The sequence below is a fragment of the Mus caroli genome, unplaced genomic scaffold (assembly GCF_900094665.2).
Source record: "Mus caroli unplaced genomic scaffold, CAROLI_EIJ_v1.1 scaffold_12983_1, whole genome shotgun sequence".
NCBI lineage: Eukaryota > Metazoa > Chordata > Mammalia > Rodentia > Muridae > Mus > Mus caroli.
This window is the reverse complement of record NW_018389781.1, coordinates 22,143-41,889: the sequence shown is the minus strand read 5'-3', so window position 1 is coordinate 41,889 and position 19,747 is coordinate 22,143. Positions and strand designations below refer to the sequence as shown.

At 40.1% G+C, this 19,747-nt stretch overlaps 1 protein-coding gene and 1 long non-coding RNA gene across 2 annotated transcripts; both read left to right on the top strand.

Moving 5' to 3' along the window:
- Positions 1 to 1,345: 1,345 nt before the first annotated feature.
- LOC110288301 (guanylate-binding protein 1-like) lies at positions 1,346 to 10,453 on the top strand. Its single transcript, XM_021154687.2, has 3 exons — positions 1,346 to 1,447; positions 1,707 to 1,900; positions 9,334 to 10,453. Exons 1-3 carry the CDS (start codon positions 1,354 to 1,356, stop codon positions 9,436 to 9,438), a joined length of 393 nt encoding a protein of 130 aa, XP_021010346.2. The 5' UTR covers positions 1,346 to 1,353; the 3' UTR covers positions 9,439 to 10,453.
- Positions 10,454 to 13,934: 3,481 nt separating this feature from the next.
- On the top strand, positions 13,935 to 19,608 carry LOC115030305. The gene is made up of 3 exons (XR_003835892.1): positions 13,935 to 14,062; positions 17,722 to 17,854; positions 19,529 to 19,608. It is a non-coding gene; the product is annotated as an uncharacterized LOC115030305 (long non-coding RNA).
- Positions 19,609 to 19,747: the final 139 nt, after the last annotated feature.

The following is a 19,747-nucleotide window of genomic DNA, read 5'->3' as shown; positions in this document are numbered from 1 at the left end:
CTCTGTGGCTCCTGCCTGTCCCAGAAGCTGTCTGCCTCTGTGGTGCACACTCTCACCTGTGCAGACTAAGTTCCTAAGTTCGGCGGAGTCCCAGAACCAAGATGGTGCTCCCTGCTCCTCGCCTTTAGCCATTTTAAACAGCCATACTTAGGCAGTAGATTCAAGATTAGATTTGGCTACATACTATTTATAAAGCACTGCCATGACCAAGGCAAGTCTTCTAAAAGGAAATATTTAATTTGGAGCTTGCATACAGCACAGGGAGTTAGTCCATTATCATCATTATGAAGAGCATGGTGACACACAGGTAGAGATGGTGGTGGAAAAGTAACAGAGAGCTTTATATCCTGAGCTAAAGACACTCACCTGGCATAAGGTTTTCTAACCTCAAAGCCTAATGGCACACTCACTCAAATAAGGCCATTACCCCCTCATCCTTCTCAAACAGTTTCATTCCCTGGTAACTAAATATTGAAGTATTTGACTCCATGGGGGCCATTCTCTTTCAAACCACCACAATGACACTTTCTGAAATGTTATGGCAGCATTCTAGATGCTCTGAGAATGATCTGCAGGACTCATTCAGGTAGGCAGGAAGGTCTCAGCACAGGAGGTTTGGTTAGACAAGAAGACAAGAAAAAGTCCCTGGTTAATACTTCAGGGTAGGGTCCAAGCTAGAAAGTGCATAGCTAACACAAAACAAACTCAATGGTATTAACTGTATTATGGTATTTGCCTCCCTGTGTTTGGGTGGTTTTTTTTGTTTTTTGTCTTATTGATCTTTTGCTTGTATATTAATTACAGTTCATGCTTTTGTGTTTTAGTGGGAGGTTTTTTTTTTTTTTTTGTCTGTGACAGTTTCTTGTGGTTTTTGGGAGGTTGGGGGTTGTTTACCTGTTTGGTTTTTTTCAAAGGAGAGAGGAAGAAAAGGCATGGAGTTGGGTGGGAGAGGAGAAAAGGAGGATCTGGGATGAGCTAACAGAAGAGATCATGTGATCAGAAAATATTGTAGGACAAAATTGTTTTCCAATTAGCGAAGGTTACATTTTCAAGTGAAAATCAACATCATTAGGCGATAGTAACATATGAAATAAATATTTTGAGGGGGATAAGGCATCAAAGATGCAGCTAGATGAATGGAGTCACCTGTTACTACAATTTGAATGGCTGGAAATGATTGATCCTTGGATGTACCTCAAGTTGATTTTAAAACCTCAAACATGAAATACCGTTTGAATTACAAGGTATTTGTCACATAGTTGATAAAATTAAATTGAAGGTTAAGTTTGATTTGTCTTCAACTCACATAATTACTTCCTCATTCTAACTCCCTTCAACATCTAGGCTGAAGTGATGCTGAGAAAATACTTTGAGTCCAAGGAGGATTTGGCCGATACAGTTCTAAAGATGGACCAGTCACTCACAGAAAAGGAAAAGAGGACTGAAGGTGGGAGCTGTTGAGAAGATTCCAGATGTTGGAAATTCTCGGCATGTGTTGCAATATTGGTCCATATGACGTCATCATTGAAGAGAAAAGATGACAAATATCACTCTTAGCTTCATGGTGTCTGTTTTTATACCAGTAGACATGGCAATGTCCCTGCTTTTTCACCAGTTTCCAGGGTAAAGGTTCCACAAAGTAGTAAAAAACCAAAAGCCTCTCCCAAAATGTACTCTTCATCGCCTTTGCTTCTCTCTTTTCTCAGTGGAACATATAAAAGCAGAAGCCGCAGAGGCGGCAAACAGAGCATTGGCGGAAATGCAAACGAAGCACGAGCTGCTGATGGCACAGAAGGAACAGAGTTATCAAGAGCACATGAAACAGCTGACTGAAAAGATGGAGCAGGAACAGAAAGAGTTAATGGCAGAGCAACAAAGAATCATATCCCTTAAACTTCAGGTACCTGGCTGCACTGGGTTCTGGCTGCACTGAGTTCTGGCTGCACTGGGTTCTGGCTGCACTGGGTTCTGGCTGCACTGGGTTCTGGCTGCACTGGGTTCTGGCTGTACTGGGTTCTGGCTGCACTGGGTTATTTGGTTGGTTAGGTTTTGTTGGTTGGTTGGTTGGTTGGTTGGTTTTCTGTCATAATTTATTTTTTATTCACATTACATCACAATTTCAGTCCCTCCCTTCTTTTTTTACTGTTCTGCCCTTATAACTCTTTACCCCCATTCTTCCCCTTCTTCTCCTTGGGTACCACCCATTCTAGGACATCTAGTCCCAGAAGAACAAGGTATATCCTCTCCTACTGAGACCCAACCATGCAGTCCAGGTAGGGGAAGGGAATTCAGTGGTAGGCAACAGAGTCAGAGACAGCCCCTGTTCCAACTGTTAGTGGAGCCACAGGAAGGCCAAGCTTCACATCTGCTACATGTAGGGTTGGGGAGGATGTCTAATTTGAAACCCTGCATGCTCTTTGATTGGTGGTTCAGTCTCTGGGAACCTCCTTGGGCTTAGGTTAGTTGATTCTGTAGGTCTTCATTTAGAGTCCTTGACACACACACACACCTCCCCCAATTTTATCTCCAATGCTTCCAGAAGTCTCTTTGATGTTTGGCTATGGGTCTCTGCATCTGTTTCCATATGCTGCTGAATGAAGCCTCTCAGGAGACAGTTATACTAGACTGCTGTCTGAAAACATAGCAGAGTATATTAATAGTGACAGTGGTTGGCTTTTTCCCATCTGTTATGGGTCTCAAATTGGGCCAGTCACTTACTAGCCATTCCCTCAGTCTGTGCTCCATTTTTATCCCTGTGCATCCTGTAGCCAGAACAAATTTTAGGTTGAAGGATCTCTGGGTGGGTTAATGTCCCCCTCCTTCTACTGGAAGTCCTGCCTAACTATAGTAGGTATCCAGTTCAGTTTCTATATCCTCTGCTGGTAGGAATCTCAGCTAGTATCACCCATATACACTCCTCCAACCCAGGTCTCCACCTGTTCTCAGAGATCCCCCCCCCCAAAACTGATATCCAGTCTCACTCCCAGGTCTTTCCTGCCCCTCTCCAAACCAAATCACCATCCTTATACCCCTCATCATCTCCTCTCCCACCCAGTTCCCTCTCTCTATCCACCTCTGATGACTATTTTGCTTCTCTCTCTGAGTGTGAGTCACACATCCTTCCTTAGGATTCCCTTATAATTCATCTACTTTGTGTCTGTGGATTATAACATGGTAATCCTGCATTTATTGCTAATGTCAAATTATAAATGAATATATACCATACATGTCTTTCTAGTTCAGTGTTGCCTCACTTATAATGATATGCTCAAGTTGCAGCCATTTTCCTTCCAAGATGTCTTTCTTTTTAATAGCTGAACAATATTACATTTTATAGATGTATCACATTTTCTTTATCCATTCTCCAGATTAGAAACATCTAGGTTGTTTCCAGTTTCTGGCTATTACAAATAAGTCTTTTATTAACATAGTTGAACAACTGTCCCTGTGGTATAGTGGGGAATATTTGGGGTCTATACACAGGAGTGGTATAGCTGGGTCTTGAGACAGAGCTATTCCCAATTTTCTGAGAAGCTGCCAAATTGATTTTCAAAGTTATTTGTAGAAGTTTGCACCCCCAATAGCATTGGAGGAGTGTCCCTCTTTCTCCATATCCTTGCAAGCATGTGCTACCACTTGAGTTTTTTATCTTAGCCATTGTGATGGGTATATGATGGAATCTCAGGTCATTTTGTTTTGCATTTCTGTGATGACTAAGGATGTTAAAGATTTCTTTAAGTGCTTCTCAGCCATTTGAGATTCCTGTTTTTGAGAATTCTGTTCGGCTCTTATTTTTTAATTGGTTTGTTGATGTTCTTGATTTCTTTTTATGTTTTGGATATTAGTTTAGTGTCAAATGTATGATTGATGAAGATCCTTTCCCCCTTTGTAGGCTGCCATTTTGTCCTATTGGTGGTTTCCTTAGCCTTGCAAAAGCTTTTCAGTTTCATGAGACCCCACTTGTTAATTGTTTATCTAAATGCCTGAGCTACTGATGTTCTGTTCAGAAATTTGTCTCCTGTGCCAAGACAATGAATTCAAAGCAGTTCCCTAGCTTTCTCTTCTATTAGATTTAATATGTTAGGCTTAATGTTGAGGTCTGTAATCTACTTGGATTTGAGTTTTGTGCAGGGTGATAGTTATGGGTCTATTTGAATTCTTCTACATGCAGACATCCAGTTAGACTAGTACCACTTGTTGAAGACTCGTTTATTTTTCCATTACATGGTTTTGGCTTCTTTGTCATAAACCAACTGTCCATAGATGTTTGGGTTTATTTCTGGGTTTTTCATTCTATTCCACTGATCAACCAGTCTGTTTTTGTGCCAATACCATTTAGTTTTAATTACTATTGCTCTGTAGGATAGCTTGAAATCAGGGATGGTGTTGCTTCCACATGTTCTTTTCCTGTACAAGATTGTTTTACTTTTCTGGGATTTTGTTTGTTTGTTTGTTTGTTTTTGTTTTGTAGGGAAGTTGAGAATTGCTCTTTCAAGGATTGTAAATAATTATGTTGGAATTATGATGGGGATTGCATTGAATCTGTAGATTGTTTTTGTTAACATGGTCATTTTCACTACGTATGTTATTCATACTCACCTACAAGTAGGGAAATCTTTCCATCTTCTCATATCCTCCTTGAGGGACTTGAAGTTCTTGTTATACATGTTTTTCACTTGCTTGATTTTTTTCACTTGTTTAGTTAGAGTTACAGCAAAATATTTTATAGTATTTGTTGCTATTATTACAGGTGTCATTTCCCTAATTTCTTTCTCAGTCCACGTATCGTTTGTGTAAAAAGGGGCTAGTGGGTTTTGTTTGTTTGTTTGTTTGTTTGTTTCGGTTGTTTTTCTTATCTAGACACCACTTTGCTGAAAGCATTTATTATCTGTAGTTCTCTGCTAGAATTTTGGTGGTCATTTATGTACACTATCATACCACCTGAGAACAGTGATACTTTGACTTCTCTCTTTCTAATTTGTATTCCCTTGATCTCCTTTAGTTGTCTTATTGATTCATACTTTAGTTGTCGTATTGATTTATCTAGAACTTCAAGAAATATATTGAATAGATAGGGAGACAGTGGGCAGCCTTTTCCTATCCATATATTTAGTGATTTGAATTAAGTTTCTCTCCATTTAATTTAATGCTATCTATTGTCTTGTTGTATATTGCTTTGACTATGCACCTTTTAGCTCTGATATCTCCCTGACTTTTAATATGAAGGGGTGATAGATTTTGTCAAAGGCTTTTTCAGCATGCAGCGAAATGTTCATGAGATCTACTTTCCCTTTCAGTTTGTTTATATGGTAGATTACATGCATTGATTTTCATAAATTGAACCATTTCTGCATCCTTGGGATGAAGCCTCATTGATCGTGGTGGGTGACATTTTTGATGTTTTTTTTAAATTTAGTTTGAATGTATTTTATTGAGTATTTTTTCATTAATGTTCATAAGAGAACCTGGTCTGAAGTTCTCTTCCTTTGTTGAGTCTTTGTATATTTTACATATCAGGGTGAGTGTGGCTTTAGAGAATGCCTCTGGTAATGTCCTTTCTGTTTCTATTTTGTAAAATAGTTTGAGGAGTTGGTATTACCTCTTCTATGATTACCAATTCTATGGTAGAATTCTGCAGTAAAACCATCTGCCCCGCCTGTTGTGGCCGGCCAGCGGCTCACATGTCTGGGTTCTAGTCTGGAAAGGCATCTTGGAAACCTGGAAGAGAAGAGGGGGGACTAGGCAGTGCACGAGAGATGGAGCTAAGACAAACCAGGTTCTGATCAAAGCTCAATTTTTCTAATTCATGCACCCAGTTATGAACGAAGGGGAACGGACTAATTCCCGCCAAATAATCCTGGAGTCCAGTTGCAGGATGACCACGTGTATGGCTCCAGAACAGCAAGGGGGCAGGCTCTACCAGTGGGGATGGCAGAATGATTAAGCAGCAGGCTCCACCCCCATGCAAACAGTGAAACCTGAGCAAACTGGTTTCAGGCTGAGGGGGTGGGGGAGGTTACACCCGTCCATTTTTGTTTGTTTTATTTGTTTGTTTTTGTTTTTTGGTTAGGAGACTTTTAATAACTACTTCTATTTTCTTGGGGGTTTTAGTTTATCTGATCTTGACTTAAGTGCTATCCATCTAGAAAATCATTCAAAATTATTCATTTCATTTATTTTCCCAGTTTTGTAAATTACAGGCTTTTGAAGTAAGAGCTAAGGAATCTTTGGATTTTCAGTGTCTCTTGTTATGTCTCCCTTTTAATTTCTGATTTTATTGATTTGGATATTCTCTGCCGGTTAGTTTGCATAAGGCTTTGTCTATCTTGTTGATTTTCTCAAAGAACCAGGCCTTTGCTTTGTTGATTCTTTGTATTGTTCTCTTTGTTCCCAATTGATTGATTTCAATCCTCAGTTTGACAATTTCCTGCCAGGAATTCCTCTTAGGTGTATTTGCCCCTTTTTTCTAGACTTTTCAGATGTACTTTCAAATTGCTAGTATGAGAATTCTCTAATTTCTTTATGAAGGCTCTCAAAGCTATGAACTTTCCTTGTAACACTGCTATCATTGAGTCACCTAAGTCTGTATGTCACACCTTAATTTTCATTGAATTCTAGGAAGTATTTAATTTCTTTCTTGATTTCTATCCTGACCAAGTGATCATTGAGTAGGGAGTTGTTCAGTTTCCTTGAACTTTTAAGGTTTCTGTTGTTGATAAGGTCCAGCTTTAATCCATGATGGACTGATAAGATACAAGAACTTATTTCAATTTTCTCCTATACGTCGATGCTTGCTTTGTGACCCACTAGATGGTCAATTTTGGAGAAGATGTCATGAAGTGTTGATAACAAAAAACATTATTTTGTATTTGGGTGAAAGGTTCTGTAGATATCTGTTGTAGGGCCTGAAAATCACTGAAGGAAGAACCCAGACTCAGATAGTACACAAAGACAAATAGCATTTATTCTGCAGAATCATCTAGCATGAAAGGGTTACATCCAAATGGCAACATCCACAGAAACATTAGAGTTCCTTTTATAACAGACTTCTTAATTGATTCTGAGATAACAGCACATTTCTAAGACTTAGGACACATTCCATGGCTACCAAAATCATTAAATGGAGGCTGTAAGGGAGATATGTACCACAGGAGTTAGGAGCAAAAACAGGAGATAAGATATGGACTGAGTGTGTCAAAACTAGACTTCAGGGATGGCTTAGTTACAGTTTTAAAGGACCCTGCAATCCAGTGACAAATGGTAAAAGTTAAGCCATATAATTGTTCCTAGTGTATATGCATGTAGGCATTCTCTGTTATAATCTCTTATTCAATTTATGATCTTCATGTGCAAGCTGGCAGTGAGCTTTTACTATGTGAACACAAGCTCCTAGAGTTGTACAAGACAAAGCTCAGAGATAAATCCCCCTCCCCCTTTCTCCCTGAGACTTCAACTTAGAGAAGCACAATTCCTCCCTCCCCCAAGAAGCTTTACCTGGCCTCCTACTGTGTCACATTGAAGTGCCAACTGGAGACTGGGGAAGCCATCTTTAAGGGACTAGGTCAGGCTGATCAGCTGCAGAACTTCAGAAGCAGAATACCTTCCACCTAGGATAGATAGGAAATGGTCAAAATGGTCCATGGCTTAGTTTCTGAATGCGATATGAGTAATGACCCCCTCACTGTTAGGTCCATTGGATTCATAACCTTAGTTTCAATATTTCTCTGTTTAGTTCCTGTCTTGATGACATGTGCTTTGGTGAAAGTAGGGTGTTGAAGTCTCCCACTATCAATGTGTGGGGTTTGATATGTGGTTTAAGCTTTAATAATGTTTCTTTTACGAATGTGGGTGCCCTTGCATTTGGAGCATATATGTTCAATATTGAGAAGTTATCCTGGTGGATTTTTCCTTTTATGTGTATGAAGTATCCTTCCCATCTCTTGTGATTAATTTTGGTTGCAAGTCTACTGTATTAGATATGGGAGTGACCACTCCAGCCTGTTTCTTGGGTACATTTTCTTGGAGAACCTTTTTACAGCCCTTTACCTGGTTCTTTACTGTTCTGTGGACCTGGGTGGTTTTTGTTAGGCAGGCCTGATGGAGGCCAGCAGAGTTGGCTGCACCATTTAAATTTTCAGTTCCGGGTGGTCCAATCAACAATGTATATGGGGAGACTGAGGCATTAGGTTCACAAGGTCAAGGCTTGACTGAGTTGTGAATAGAGACCTGTGCTCCATCCTCCCCACTCTCAATCCAAGGGCAATAAATAACATACCATCCCCCAATGGCAGGGTATCGCTCACAAACTGTAGCATATTCTCATCTCCTTACTGCTCTTTTTCCTGACCACCACTGGCTCTTTAAGTCTGCTAATTGCTAAATGAAGCCCTTTATCAGGGTATGTCTATTAATCCATAGATTGGAATTACAGGTTCTCCTCAGGTGTTTTCTAGGATTTTTTGTGATAAAATCCCCAACTAACCTACTTTGAACTATTATTTTCTCCTATGCTAAATAGAGTAATTGTAATTTCTACATGTAAAATGGCTTTTTGCACCAGATTCTATGATATAATATCCAACTCTTTTTTTTTTAATAGGACCAATAGAAATTTTGTTTCTCCCACACCTAGATTGCTCTTTTCTCTGGAAGTATCTTAGAGAGTAGAGTCAGTCCCAAACCTTTAAGAAAAATGGTTAAATGGACACATTGCCAGTAACATCTTGTTTTCTGTGCGTCCCTCCACATCTATACTGAGCCTCCATGGTTGTTAATAAAAAGGCCTTCAATATATTTGTCTTCTCTTTTGGTTACTACAACTGGGACTTTTACCAAATTTCTTGATTGAACACCTGCCCTGATTCTGTTTCAGGTAGTGGCCTTCCATTTTGTTTGAGCCCAACTTTATCAACTTCTTTCTTGTGTTTGAGAGTGTGCACCACAGAGCTCAGTGATGAGGCAAGAAAGAACAGGCAAGCTGGTGCTAATTTGATAGAAAATTGTGTTTTACATGAGTCAAATGACGTAAGAATTGGACCTGAGGGTTGTAGGCTACTGGTGCTTAGAACTGTCAGGCTACATTTCAAAAGCTGCAGATATATATAGATATAGATATAGACATATAGACATATAGACATATATATATATATATATATGCAGGTGTACAAGAAGTGAGAGAAATTATGGAAGATAAAGAAGGAAAAGACTTTTGAGATACATGTCAAAATCTGCCCTCCCCCCCACCCCCCAGGATTTAGTGTAACTACCAAGGAGAGTGTGTGAGTCTGAGGAATGGGAGATGCCTTCTGAATTCATTTTTCATCTCCATTTTAGGAACAGGAAAGACTTTTCAAGGAAGAATTCCAGAATGAGAGCAGGATACTACATCAAGAGATCCAGAAAATAAGGGAGAAACGTTCACGGTGCACCATATTCTAAAATCCGAACAGAATAAAGCTCTCTACCCTGGTTTCACTCATCAAGGAATAAACTTTGGACACAGCTTTGGACAGTGACACAGCTTGGCACTGAACGAGACTTGAACACAGTGATACTTTATTAGGAAGAAGCGAGAAATAAAGTTCACAAAGTGGAGTTTATATGTGAAAAGAATGTTTGGCTTATGAGGTGACTCAGTTCATGTCTGTGTTAGAAGTGAAGATTCATGTGATCTGTAATCGGGTCTTATATTTGATACTGTAAACATGGACTCTGTAGACATACTAAATTGTATTATTGGGATTGGTTTTTACAACACAGTGATATGGCACCTCTGTTCGGTTAGACCTTTTTGATTCACACATACCCTTTCTGGATATTCTTAGTCATGTGCTCATAAGGAATTCAAAGATGTAGCTTGCCCTAAGCTGGGATTGGCATGTTGTAAACATGATAAAAGTCTGAACATAACCAGAGGACACAGCTCCTAGGGTCTCATGCTGTCTGCAGACATTGGTTCCCAGGGTAGACAATGGGCAGTGCTCAATGTGGGAAGGCTCTGTGGCTGCTGGGAGAGCAGAGAAACTCATTGGAGAGTGGGAGAAATTTCCCTCCAGACAGAATGCATAGGTGAGTGGGAGTTGCACCTTTTAGAGAACTTCTTGTTTTCTTTCATGCTCCACCCTATTGTGTTTCCTTAATAATCTCTCTTTTTATTTTTTAAAAACACTTCTAAGAGTGTTTTTAAACACTTTCTCCTTCTAAGAGTTTTAGAATGACTTCCACAATCACAGAATGGAGAACTCAAAATAATTTTCGTTCTATTCCTCTGAGGCTCATGATCACAGTGCCACCTCTTGTGAAACCAACCTTCATTTTTATCTTTCTTTTGCTGCTATGACATGATTTGCATATCTCTGAGGATAAATGCCTTCTACAATGTGGCAGAAGCACGGGTTAAGTGAAAACTCTTAATAAAAATGATCAGCCTACCATAATTGTTTCAAATGCATGCTGTACATTCATTGTTCATAATGTAATAAAATCCTCTCCTAAATTTCTATAAGAGGGGAGGTCATTAGAAGACTCTTAGCTGTCACACAGGTACCCAATGATGAGGGGTTCAGCTCTGCAGCTGAACATTCAGAATAACAGTACCACACAAAGGAAATGTTATAGTCACAGGGCTCTTCACTCATGTGGAATACAGAAACACAAAGATAATTTCTGCATAAATATTTTTCTGGTGGTGGTATAGTGTTTTAAACCCAGGGCTTTAAAAACACTTCTGGTGGTACATTAACTGATAGCATAACAGTGGGTGGTATAGTATTTCTGTAGTATACTTTTGAGTGCATGCTTGTATCATGTGTGCTTATAGAAAGAACTCAACACTTCTACTCAAAGTCTGACCTATTGTCTGATTTGTGTTAGGTCCATGGGAGGTTTTAAGTACCAGTCAGTGGGTAAATCAGCATGAGGGGTAATTAGATGTCTTCAGAACGTCAAAGCACAGTTTGGGACACTTTTCAGAGCCATAGTGCCAGTGGCTTGTCAACTCCATGGCCATTCCAAGCCTGAGTTCAGAGTCACAAACAAATGTCTGTCTCAGAGTTTTGGCAGTGGCTTCCCTCAGCCTCTGAGAGATGTTATTTACACTCAATGGTTTAGGGTCAGGACCCTGACTCACTTGTTTCTAAGGAAACATACTACAAATGACTGGAAACTCCACCCCTTTAAGCTTAGAAACAACAACAACAAAAAATTCCTTTTGTTTACCCTTGAATTTCACATGACTGATAAATATTCAAGTGGTTCTAAAAATGTTTTGGGACTGTATATAGTGTTAACATCAATTATTCTAGTCCAAAAGGCAAACGAACAAACATACAAACAAACAAACAAACAAACAAGGTAGCTGATTTCCCAGAACTCAATATGTTTAAAGGAACTCAGATTCACTTTCACTTTCAGTGATTTTTTTTTCTTCCTTCCTCCTTCTCTCCTTTTCTCTCTTCCTTCCTTTCTTCCTCCCTCCCTCTCTTTGTCTCCCCCACCTCTTTCCCCTTCCTTTCTCTCTCATTGTTCCTCCCAATTTTACCCATTTTCTTCCTATGTGTACTCTTTCACAGTACAGAGAAATGATTTTTAATCCATTTACGTCCACTTCTGAATTGCACAATCGCTTGCTAACTATGTGTAACACAGTGGGGCTGGCAACTTCACAAAACAAACACTAATGGACAAAAAAGGACTGAAACATAAGAGAATGATTTCAAAACCACACCCTTTTCACCCTGCATTTTGAAACACCCACAAGAAATGGCACCATTGATCAATCTCTACCTGAGAAGTCCTGAGACCCTCCTCCCAAGAGCAGACCCCTCACTCCTGCTGGGCTGGTTGAGTCACCCCTCCACCCCCACCCCAGTTAGGAACTCTTTTAGTTTCAATTTCTTCTCTTAAACATCTCTCTAATAAAGAGCTGACTCCTCACAAGTTCTCTGGCAAAAAGCTGGAACTTCCCTGGTTTCTACTGGGTCTATGTCACAGTGCCTGTGAGAGAGGACAGAGCACTCTGCAGCCAGACTCAGAGGCAAAGCTGACCTGCATTGAAAGGCTGATTCTTCTCTAAAAGATTTCTCTTCAGGTAAGACAGAGGCAGGGGTGGAAAACTGTTTACCAGACTGCTGGTTTACCCTAACAAGAGGAGGCTGAAACCAGCACAGATGTGTGTGGCCCAGGGCTAGGTGACAGAGGCAGACTTTACCCTAGATGTCCCTGTCCCTACTAGGGCAAATTAATTAAACTCTGGGAAAGAAGACTTCACACTGAGAGCATAAGTGTGTTGAGGTTCATATTGCTTTCTTGGTACCATGTATATCATCCTTTTTTTAAAAGATTTATTTATTTATTTATTTATTTATTTATTTATTTATTTATTTATTTATTATAAGTACACTGTAGCTGTTTTCAGACACACCAAGAGAGAGCATCAGATCTCATCACAGATGGTTGTGAGCCACCATGTTGTTTCTGGGAGTTGAACTCGGGACCTCTAGAAGAGCAGTTGCTGCTCTTAACCACTGAGCCATCTCTCCAGCCCCTATCCCATCCTTAACTATCTAATGAAACTCAGATAAGATTCCTGAACTTGTTGCCAGTGTATACCTAAATAAGTTAGGCTGCTTAGAATTAATAAAAAGTCAGTTCTCCTGCTGAAAAATCTAGGGAGTTACAATATCTTTGTGTATACTATTTTGAATATGTGTGTGTGTGTGTGTGTTTTATTCATTCCTTTACAGCATCATACTGTAAGCCTCTGGCGAGCCTTAGCTTACCTGGGATCCCCTGAGTGAACCTGAGTGAGCTGGGAATCAATGCAAAAAGCAAAGAGCAATTTATTGTTCCAGTGCACTGGGGTCTTCCCAGACCAGAAGGAGAGGTGGCCCATTTGGCAAGTTTTTATATGGTTTCCAGGGGTGGAGCAGCATCAACAACTAGACACAATATGATTAGGGAACAGTGCACCCTCTAAACTGATTGGTCTTTGGGAATGAGGTAGTAGGGGCTTACTCAGCCTCTCCCTTCTGGCCTATGTACTCTCTGACCTGTCTCTTCCAGGAAGGGGGAGGGGGGGGAGTGGTCGGGTGGACTTTTCTAATGACTCTGAGCTGACCTTTTTAATATATGTCATGTGGGGTTTTTGTTTTGTTTCGTTTTGTTTTTTGTTTTGTTTTTCAAGACAGGGTTTCTCTGTATAGCCCTGACTGTCCTGGAACTCACATTATAGACCAGACTGGCCTCGAACTCAGGAATCCACCTGCCTCTGCCTCCCAGTGCTGGGATTAAAGGCGTGTGCCACCACCGCCTGGCATGTCATGTGTTTTGATTGTATATGTTCCCTACTCTTTTCTGTCTCCTCCTCCCCATCCCCCACTCTATCTTCTCAGTTTCATGTTCTCATTGACTCAAGTTACTGCAGCTCATTCAGGCACAGGCATAAGGCCGCCTAGTGGAGTCTGAGTAACTTACCAGGGGCCACATCACTCAAGAAAACCAACCCATGCTGGAGTTTAATAACCAGTGTTCTCTATACAAGGTCAGCACTCCCATTATCTCTTAAATAATCAAAGAGATACCCCTTCTTGGAACTGAAAGTCAATTTTACTTCACCTGCTTTCTGCAATCTCCCCCAAAGGGCATTGTGTGTGTGTGTGTGTGTGTGTGTGTGTGTGTGCGTGTGCGTGTGCATGTGTGTGTGTGTGTGTGCGTGTGTGTGTATTGGAACAATGTTCTTCACTCTGTATGAGGAGGTATTGAGGAATCCTCTCTGTATATGCATAAAGCATGGGTGTTTCTATTAATACATGCACATGTCTTGAAATATCAAAGACCCTTCTGAGGTGGTGGAGAAGTAGATAATGATACTTGAGATAGAGTTATGAAAATTCTGCCTGCAAATAATGGCAGATTTTTCCTTTACAGGTCCAAAAAGAATTAATGGTTAAAGGATTCAAAAAGAAATCTGATATGTCAAAGAATGAAATAAGTCAACTGAGAGAAGAGATGGAAAGAACAAGAAGGAAACCCTCACTGTTTGTTCAAATCCTTGACACAGTTGGTAATGCATTCATTATGATTTTACCAGGAGCTGATAAACTATGTGGTTCGGGGCTGAAAGTCCTCAGCTCACTTATAAAGTAGTCTAAAGAGTTTCTGGGAAGGAATTTATAAAATCCAGGCTTCAGCTAATTTGATACCAAACTCTTTGCCTTGATCTTTAAATCCATGTGCTAGTTTAATAACCAGGGTTATGAAGCAGGTCAGAACTACTATTAGTAGCTAAATCGTCAGACACTTACTCATTGGAGTTGAATTCTGTGTTGGTTCATCACCAGTTATATTCAAGGTCAAAGATACAAAGCAATAAGGAATATAAATGTTTGGCTTCCATAAATCCCATCAAATTTCACTGACATAATGTAAATAATAAAGTGGGAAACCTGTCAGAATACAGTGAAATTGTTTCTAGAAAATATGTGAGTAAATCAAACAGAAACATGGCCAAATGTAGACTTATTGACAATTGAATCCCAGTCATGCACAACAGGTAATTGGTTACAAAGAGCTCTTGTAAGAACCAACAAGTAGGTTTTCATAAAAGAATGTATGAGAAAAATGGTTGATTGACAATAAAAGCCTCACAGATTAAAACAATGAAGCATTTGTGTTGCTCTTCTTACATGCAAAGAGTTTGGTTTTTGACATAACCCCGGAGCACAAGGGGTTAAATGAAATGGCAAGGAACTACTATTTTCTAGGGAGACAATGAGAAACCTGGCCTTGTCTTTCTGCAGCCCATGGAACTTGTTCTCAGAAGGCATGTGGAATGGCTTGGAGCCTTGAGATAGGCAAGCCCTAGAGAGCTGTAAGAGCGCTTACTGCACATTTGGTTTGGGAGACCAGAAGGTTGAGAGAAACACAGTACAGCATGGCCTATGAGGTCTCAGAGGAACACAAGAACTTCATTAGGAAATCAGCTACAGGTCATTCTGGCTCCATTCTGGCCACAAGTCTAGCCTCGAGTGTCCAGTGACCTGTATACACTTGGAGTATGAGTTTCCTTGGTGGAGGAAATATCAAGATACTGCAAAGCATTTCGATTTTGCAATAGCTAAAGCTGAGGGCTTTTATTAAAATCTAGAGTGGGAGATGTTTTTATTGTTGTTTGTTTGTTTGTTTACTTTCCAATGATTTTTTTATAGTTTTTAAAATTCATAATACATTCTATGATGTCTATTTCTGGTTGTCAACTTGACTACATCTAGAATGAACTACAATCCAGAAAACAAACATTCCATTGAGTTGGAAGCTCAGACTATCCATTGTCACTTTGGGCATCTATTGCCCTTAAACCAACAGGTTAAAAAAGGGATAACAGTGTTAAAAGGGATGATAGAGTCAGATTATCATAGGGAAATTAGATTGCCTCTCTACAATGGAGGTAAGAAGGATTATGTCTGGAGTGCAGGAGATCCTTTAGGGTGTCTCTTCGTACTACCATATCCTGTGGTTAAAGTCAATGGGAAACTACAACAGCTTAATCCAAGCAGGATGACGAAGGGCACAGACCCATCAGGAATGAAGGTATGGGACACTCAAGGCAAAGACCCAAGACCTGCTGAAGGGCTTGCAGAGGGTGGTGGAAATACGGAAGGGGCAGTGGGGGAAGGTAGTTATAAATACCATCTAACCAGGTGCAAAACTGGTGATTGTACTAGGGACAGTCATGTTAGGTGTATTTGTGACCTGGTTATTGTTTCATTTGGACATGTAGCTCACTCAATTCTATACCTTACTCTTCCACAAGTCTGTCTGAGCTCTGCCTGATATTTAGGTGTGGATTTCTGCACTATTTTTAACCACTGCTGGATAAAGCCTCTTAGGAGACAATTATGGTAGGCTCCTAGCTGCAGCATAGCAGAGTATCATTAATAGTATCAGAGGTTGGTTTGGTCCATGGGATGTATCTCAAGTTGGGTCAGTCATTGGTTGACTGTTCCCTCAGGCTCTGCTCCATCTTTATCCCTGTGCATCTTGTACACAGGACAAATTTTAGGCTGAAGGATCTGTGGGCAGTTGATGTCCCCCTCCTTTAACTGGGAGTCCTGCCTAATTACAGAAGGTGGCCATGTCAGACTTTATATGCCCCAGCTATAGGAATCTCAGCTAGGATTACCACCATAGACTCCCATTGCCTATCTGAACCCAGGTCTCCAGCTGTTCCCAGAGATGTCCCCCACTGATTTCCAATCACACTCCCAGATTCTTCACACATGATGAGCATCCTCATAGCCCTCCTCACTCCCTCATCCACTCAGTTCCTCTCTCTTTCTCCTCTGATGACTATTCTGTTTCCCCTTCTGAGTGAGAGTCTTGCATCCTCCCTTGGGCCTTCCTTATTACCCAGTTTCTGTGGGTCTATGGATTATAGCATGGTTATCTTTCACTTTGTGCCAAATGGGCAAATATAAGTTAGTATATACCACATGTGTCTTTCTGGTTCTGTATTAACTCACTCAGGACAACATTTTCAAGTCTCATCCATTTTCCTGCAAGTTTCAAGATGTCATTGTTATTAATAGCTGAATAGTATTTCATTGTGTAGATGTACCACATCTAAAGGATTAATTCTTCACTTGAGCGACATTTATGCTGTCCCTCAATCTACTTTTGCTATTGCATAACAAAAAGTTGCTATAAACATAGTTAAGCAAGTATCCCTGTGCTATACTGAGGTTTCTCTTGGATATATGCCCAGAAGTAGTATAGTTGGTCTTCATGTAAAATTATTCCCAATTTTATGTGAAACTGCCAAATTGATTTCTAAAGTGTTTGTACAAGTTTGCATTGCCACCAGCAATGGAGGAGTGTATCCCTGCTCCACATCCTTGTCATCTTGTGCTGTTGCTTGTGTTTTTTATCTTAGCCATTCTGACTGGTGGAAGATGGAATTTCATAGTCTTTTTGGTTTCCCTGATGATTGAGGATGCTGAGGGTTTCTTTAAGTGCTTCTCGGCCATTTGAGATTTTTCTGTTGAGAATTCTGTTTAGCTCTGTACCCCATTTCTTAGTTGGGTTATTGGGTTTGTTGATATTCATTTGCTTAAGTCCTTTCTTGGTTTTATTATTCCTCTGTTGGATGTAGGGTTGGTGAAGGTCTTTTCCCATTCTTTAGGATGATACTTTGTCCTATTGATGGTGTCCTTAACCTTGCAAATGCTTTTCAGTTTCATGAGGTCCCAAAATTGTTGATCTTAGGGCCTGAGCCCTCGATGGTTTGTTCAGGGATTTGTTCTGTGTGCCAATGAGTTCAAAACAGTTTCCCAGTGACTCTTTTACTAGATTTAGTGTATTTGTTTTTATGTTGAGGTATTTGATCTACTTGGAGTTGAGTTTTGTGTAGGGTGATAGATATGGTTCTATTAGCATTCTTCTCTTTGTAGATATCCAGTTAAACCAGAGCCATTTGCTGAAGGTGTTTTCATGATGATGGTTTCATTTTTCCATTGTATAGTTTAGAACACTTTGTCAAAGATCACTTGTCCATAGGTGTGTTGGTCTATTTCTGGGGTTTTGATTCTATTCCATTGATCAAACAGTCTGTTTTTTCTGCCAATACTGTTGTGCCAACAACCACATGTGAACCCCAAAAGACCACTAAGGATCCAACAACAATCTCATCACATCTATATTATGTCTCTTTATTATGAACTCCAGTTTGAGCCTACTCACCACAGACCCACAGGACAGTTTGGTGAAGCAAACCTGAACTCTCATCAGGACAAAGTTTTAGAGAAAGTGGAAGCCCAACCTGGCAAGCATCTAAGTTAGTGACTTTGGAAGCTGTCAGGTGAGTGCTCTGAAGCAAGACCGCATACAATCACAAACAGTCTTAAAGTATATCTTTGATTAGTCTGATTTTAGGAAGTAGCTAAGGAGTAACTCTGGCCAAGAACAAGTCATAGGGTCCATTCTGGTATTTGGGTATTGCTTGGGATTGGCTGTAGGCCAAGCTCTTCATCCTTTTTTTTTTTTCCTTTTAAGAGAGGGGCCAGCCTAAAGATGGAATAGGTTTGGCCTCTCAAATACCATTCCGTGTTAATTACTATTGCCCTGCAGGATAGCTTGAAATCAGAGATGTGATACCTCCAGAAGTTCTTCTATGCTACAAGACTGTTTTAACACCTCAGGGTTTTGTTTTGTTTTGTTTTGTTTTGTTTTGTTTTGTTTTGTTTTGTTTTGTTTTGTTTTGTGTTGTGTTCTGTTGTGTTGTGTTGTTGTTGTTTTTCCGTAAGAAGTTGAGAATTGCTCTTTTCAGATCTGCAAAGAATTGTGTTAGAACAAGTGGGGAAACAGCATTTGGTGGTTTCTGCTTTTTGCTTGCCTCTCACTGTAACTTGAACTTCATGTTTCTGACAACATATCTTCCCTGCCATAATTAAAGATCCCCTCCAATTACAGACTAAAATTGATTATTCCTTAAGTTTCCTTGGTCAGATACTGTGTCAGAACATTAGAAGACATGACTCATGAGATGTGTGGGAGCTGCTTCCCAGGCTAGCCTCCCAAACATGCTGATTAGCAGTAGAAATATGAAGCCACAGACAGTGGCAATATTGGCTTGATTTTACAGCTGTATGTGTAGCAGGAAGAGATGACAATGAGAGGAAAAGAACAATAACAGTCTGGTTCACAGCAACATCAGTCTCCACCCAGTCTGGAACTCAGTCACCAGTTGTCACCTGATGAGTGTGGTTTGTGGGAAAAAGGGTTTCTTACACATTTGAAAAGGGATGAAGAAAATTGTATTGATGGCATGACAGATCAATTTCAATCACTTCTTGGTAATTTTGAAGGGAGATAAATTTACTACTCTTGTATGTATTATCTGGGCTATTTTCTCAGAGTTTGTCTGTAGTATGTCCTCCAAGTCCTGCCTTCTCAATTGGTGCGTTGAATTTCAGCACCCTCAATAAGTGATTCTTGAAAGCAGGCTCTTCTTTGTATTGAAGCTTTAAGTGGGAATTTATTAGAAATACAAAGAGATAGGTATAGTTAAGTGGTATAGCCCATGCTTGGAGAGAGGAAGGGGTGGGTTCTTTCAAAGAAAAATAGGTTGCAAGCTTGTTCAAAAATACAAGAAAGAAGGAAGCAGAAAAGCTGAGTCTGCAGTCTTGCACACTCCCATCAGCCTCTGCATCTGCAGCTAAAATTTTCCCATGTCAGCATATATTACTTATGAGAGGAAAGGAAAGCATTGACTGACCTACTCACATATGGTAAGAAACTTCCATGAGTAAAGACCTAATCAGAGGTGGAGATAGCTAGGTTCTGTGCCCAGATGTGAACTTCAGAGCAGAGGATGCATTCTCTGTAGAATGAGTGACATGGGACAGCAGCTACAGCTCACAGAATGTGTCACATCTATCATGAGCTGTTAGGCTTCTTACTGTGTGTCCTGTTCATGAAAGTTTACATCTTTTTAAACAACCACACTCTTTGTTAACCTTATAATTTCTATCAGTCCTCAGGTCAATTAGCCAATTCTTCACCGTTAATATAGAAAATATTACTCCTAGAGAAAGTACCCAAGGAGCTAAAGGGATCTGCAACCCTATTGTTGGAACAACATGATGTACTAACCGGAACCCTGGAGCTCTTGTCTCTAGCTGCATATGTATCGAAAGATGGCCTAGTCGGCCATCAATGGAAAGAGAGGCCCATTGGACTTGCAAACTTTATA

Excerpts from the sequence above, each read along its gene's own strand:
- LOC110288301 (XM_021154687.2), top strand. The coding sequence starts at position 1,354 with ATGCTGAGAAAATACTTTGAGTCCAAGGAGGATTTGGCCGATACAGTT. Across the intron at positions 1,448-1,706 it reads AAAGGAAAAGAGGACTGAAG|TGGAACATATAAAAGCAGAA; the intron begins GTGGGAGCTGTT and ends CTCTTTTCTCAG. Across the intron at positions 1,901-9,333 it reads TCATATCCCTTAAACTTCAG|GAACAGGAAAGACTTTTCAA; the intron begins GTACCTGGCTGC and ends TCTCCATTTTAG.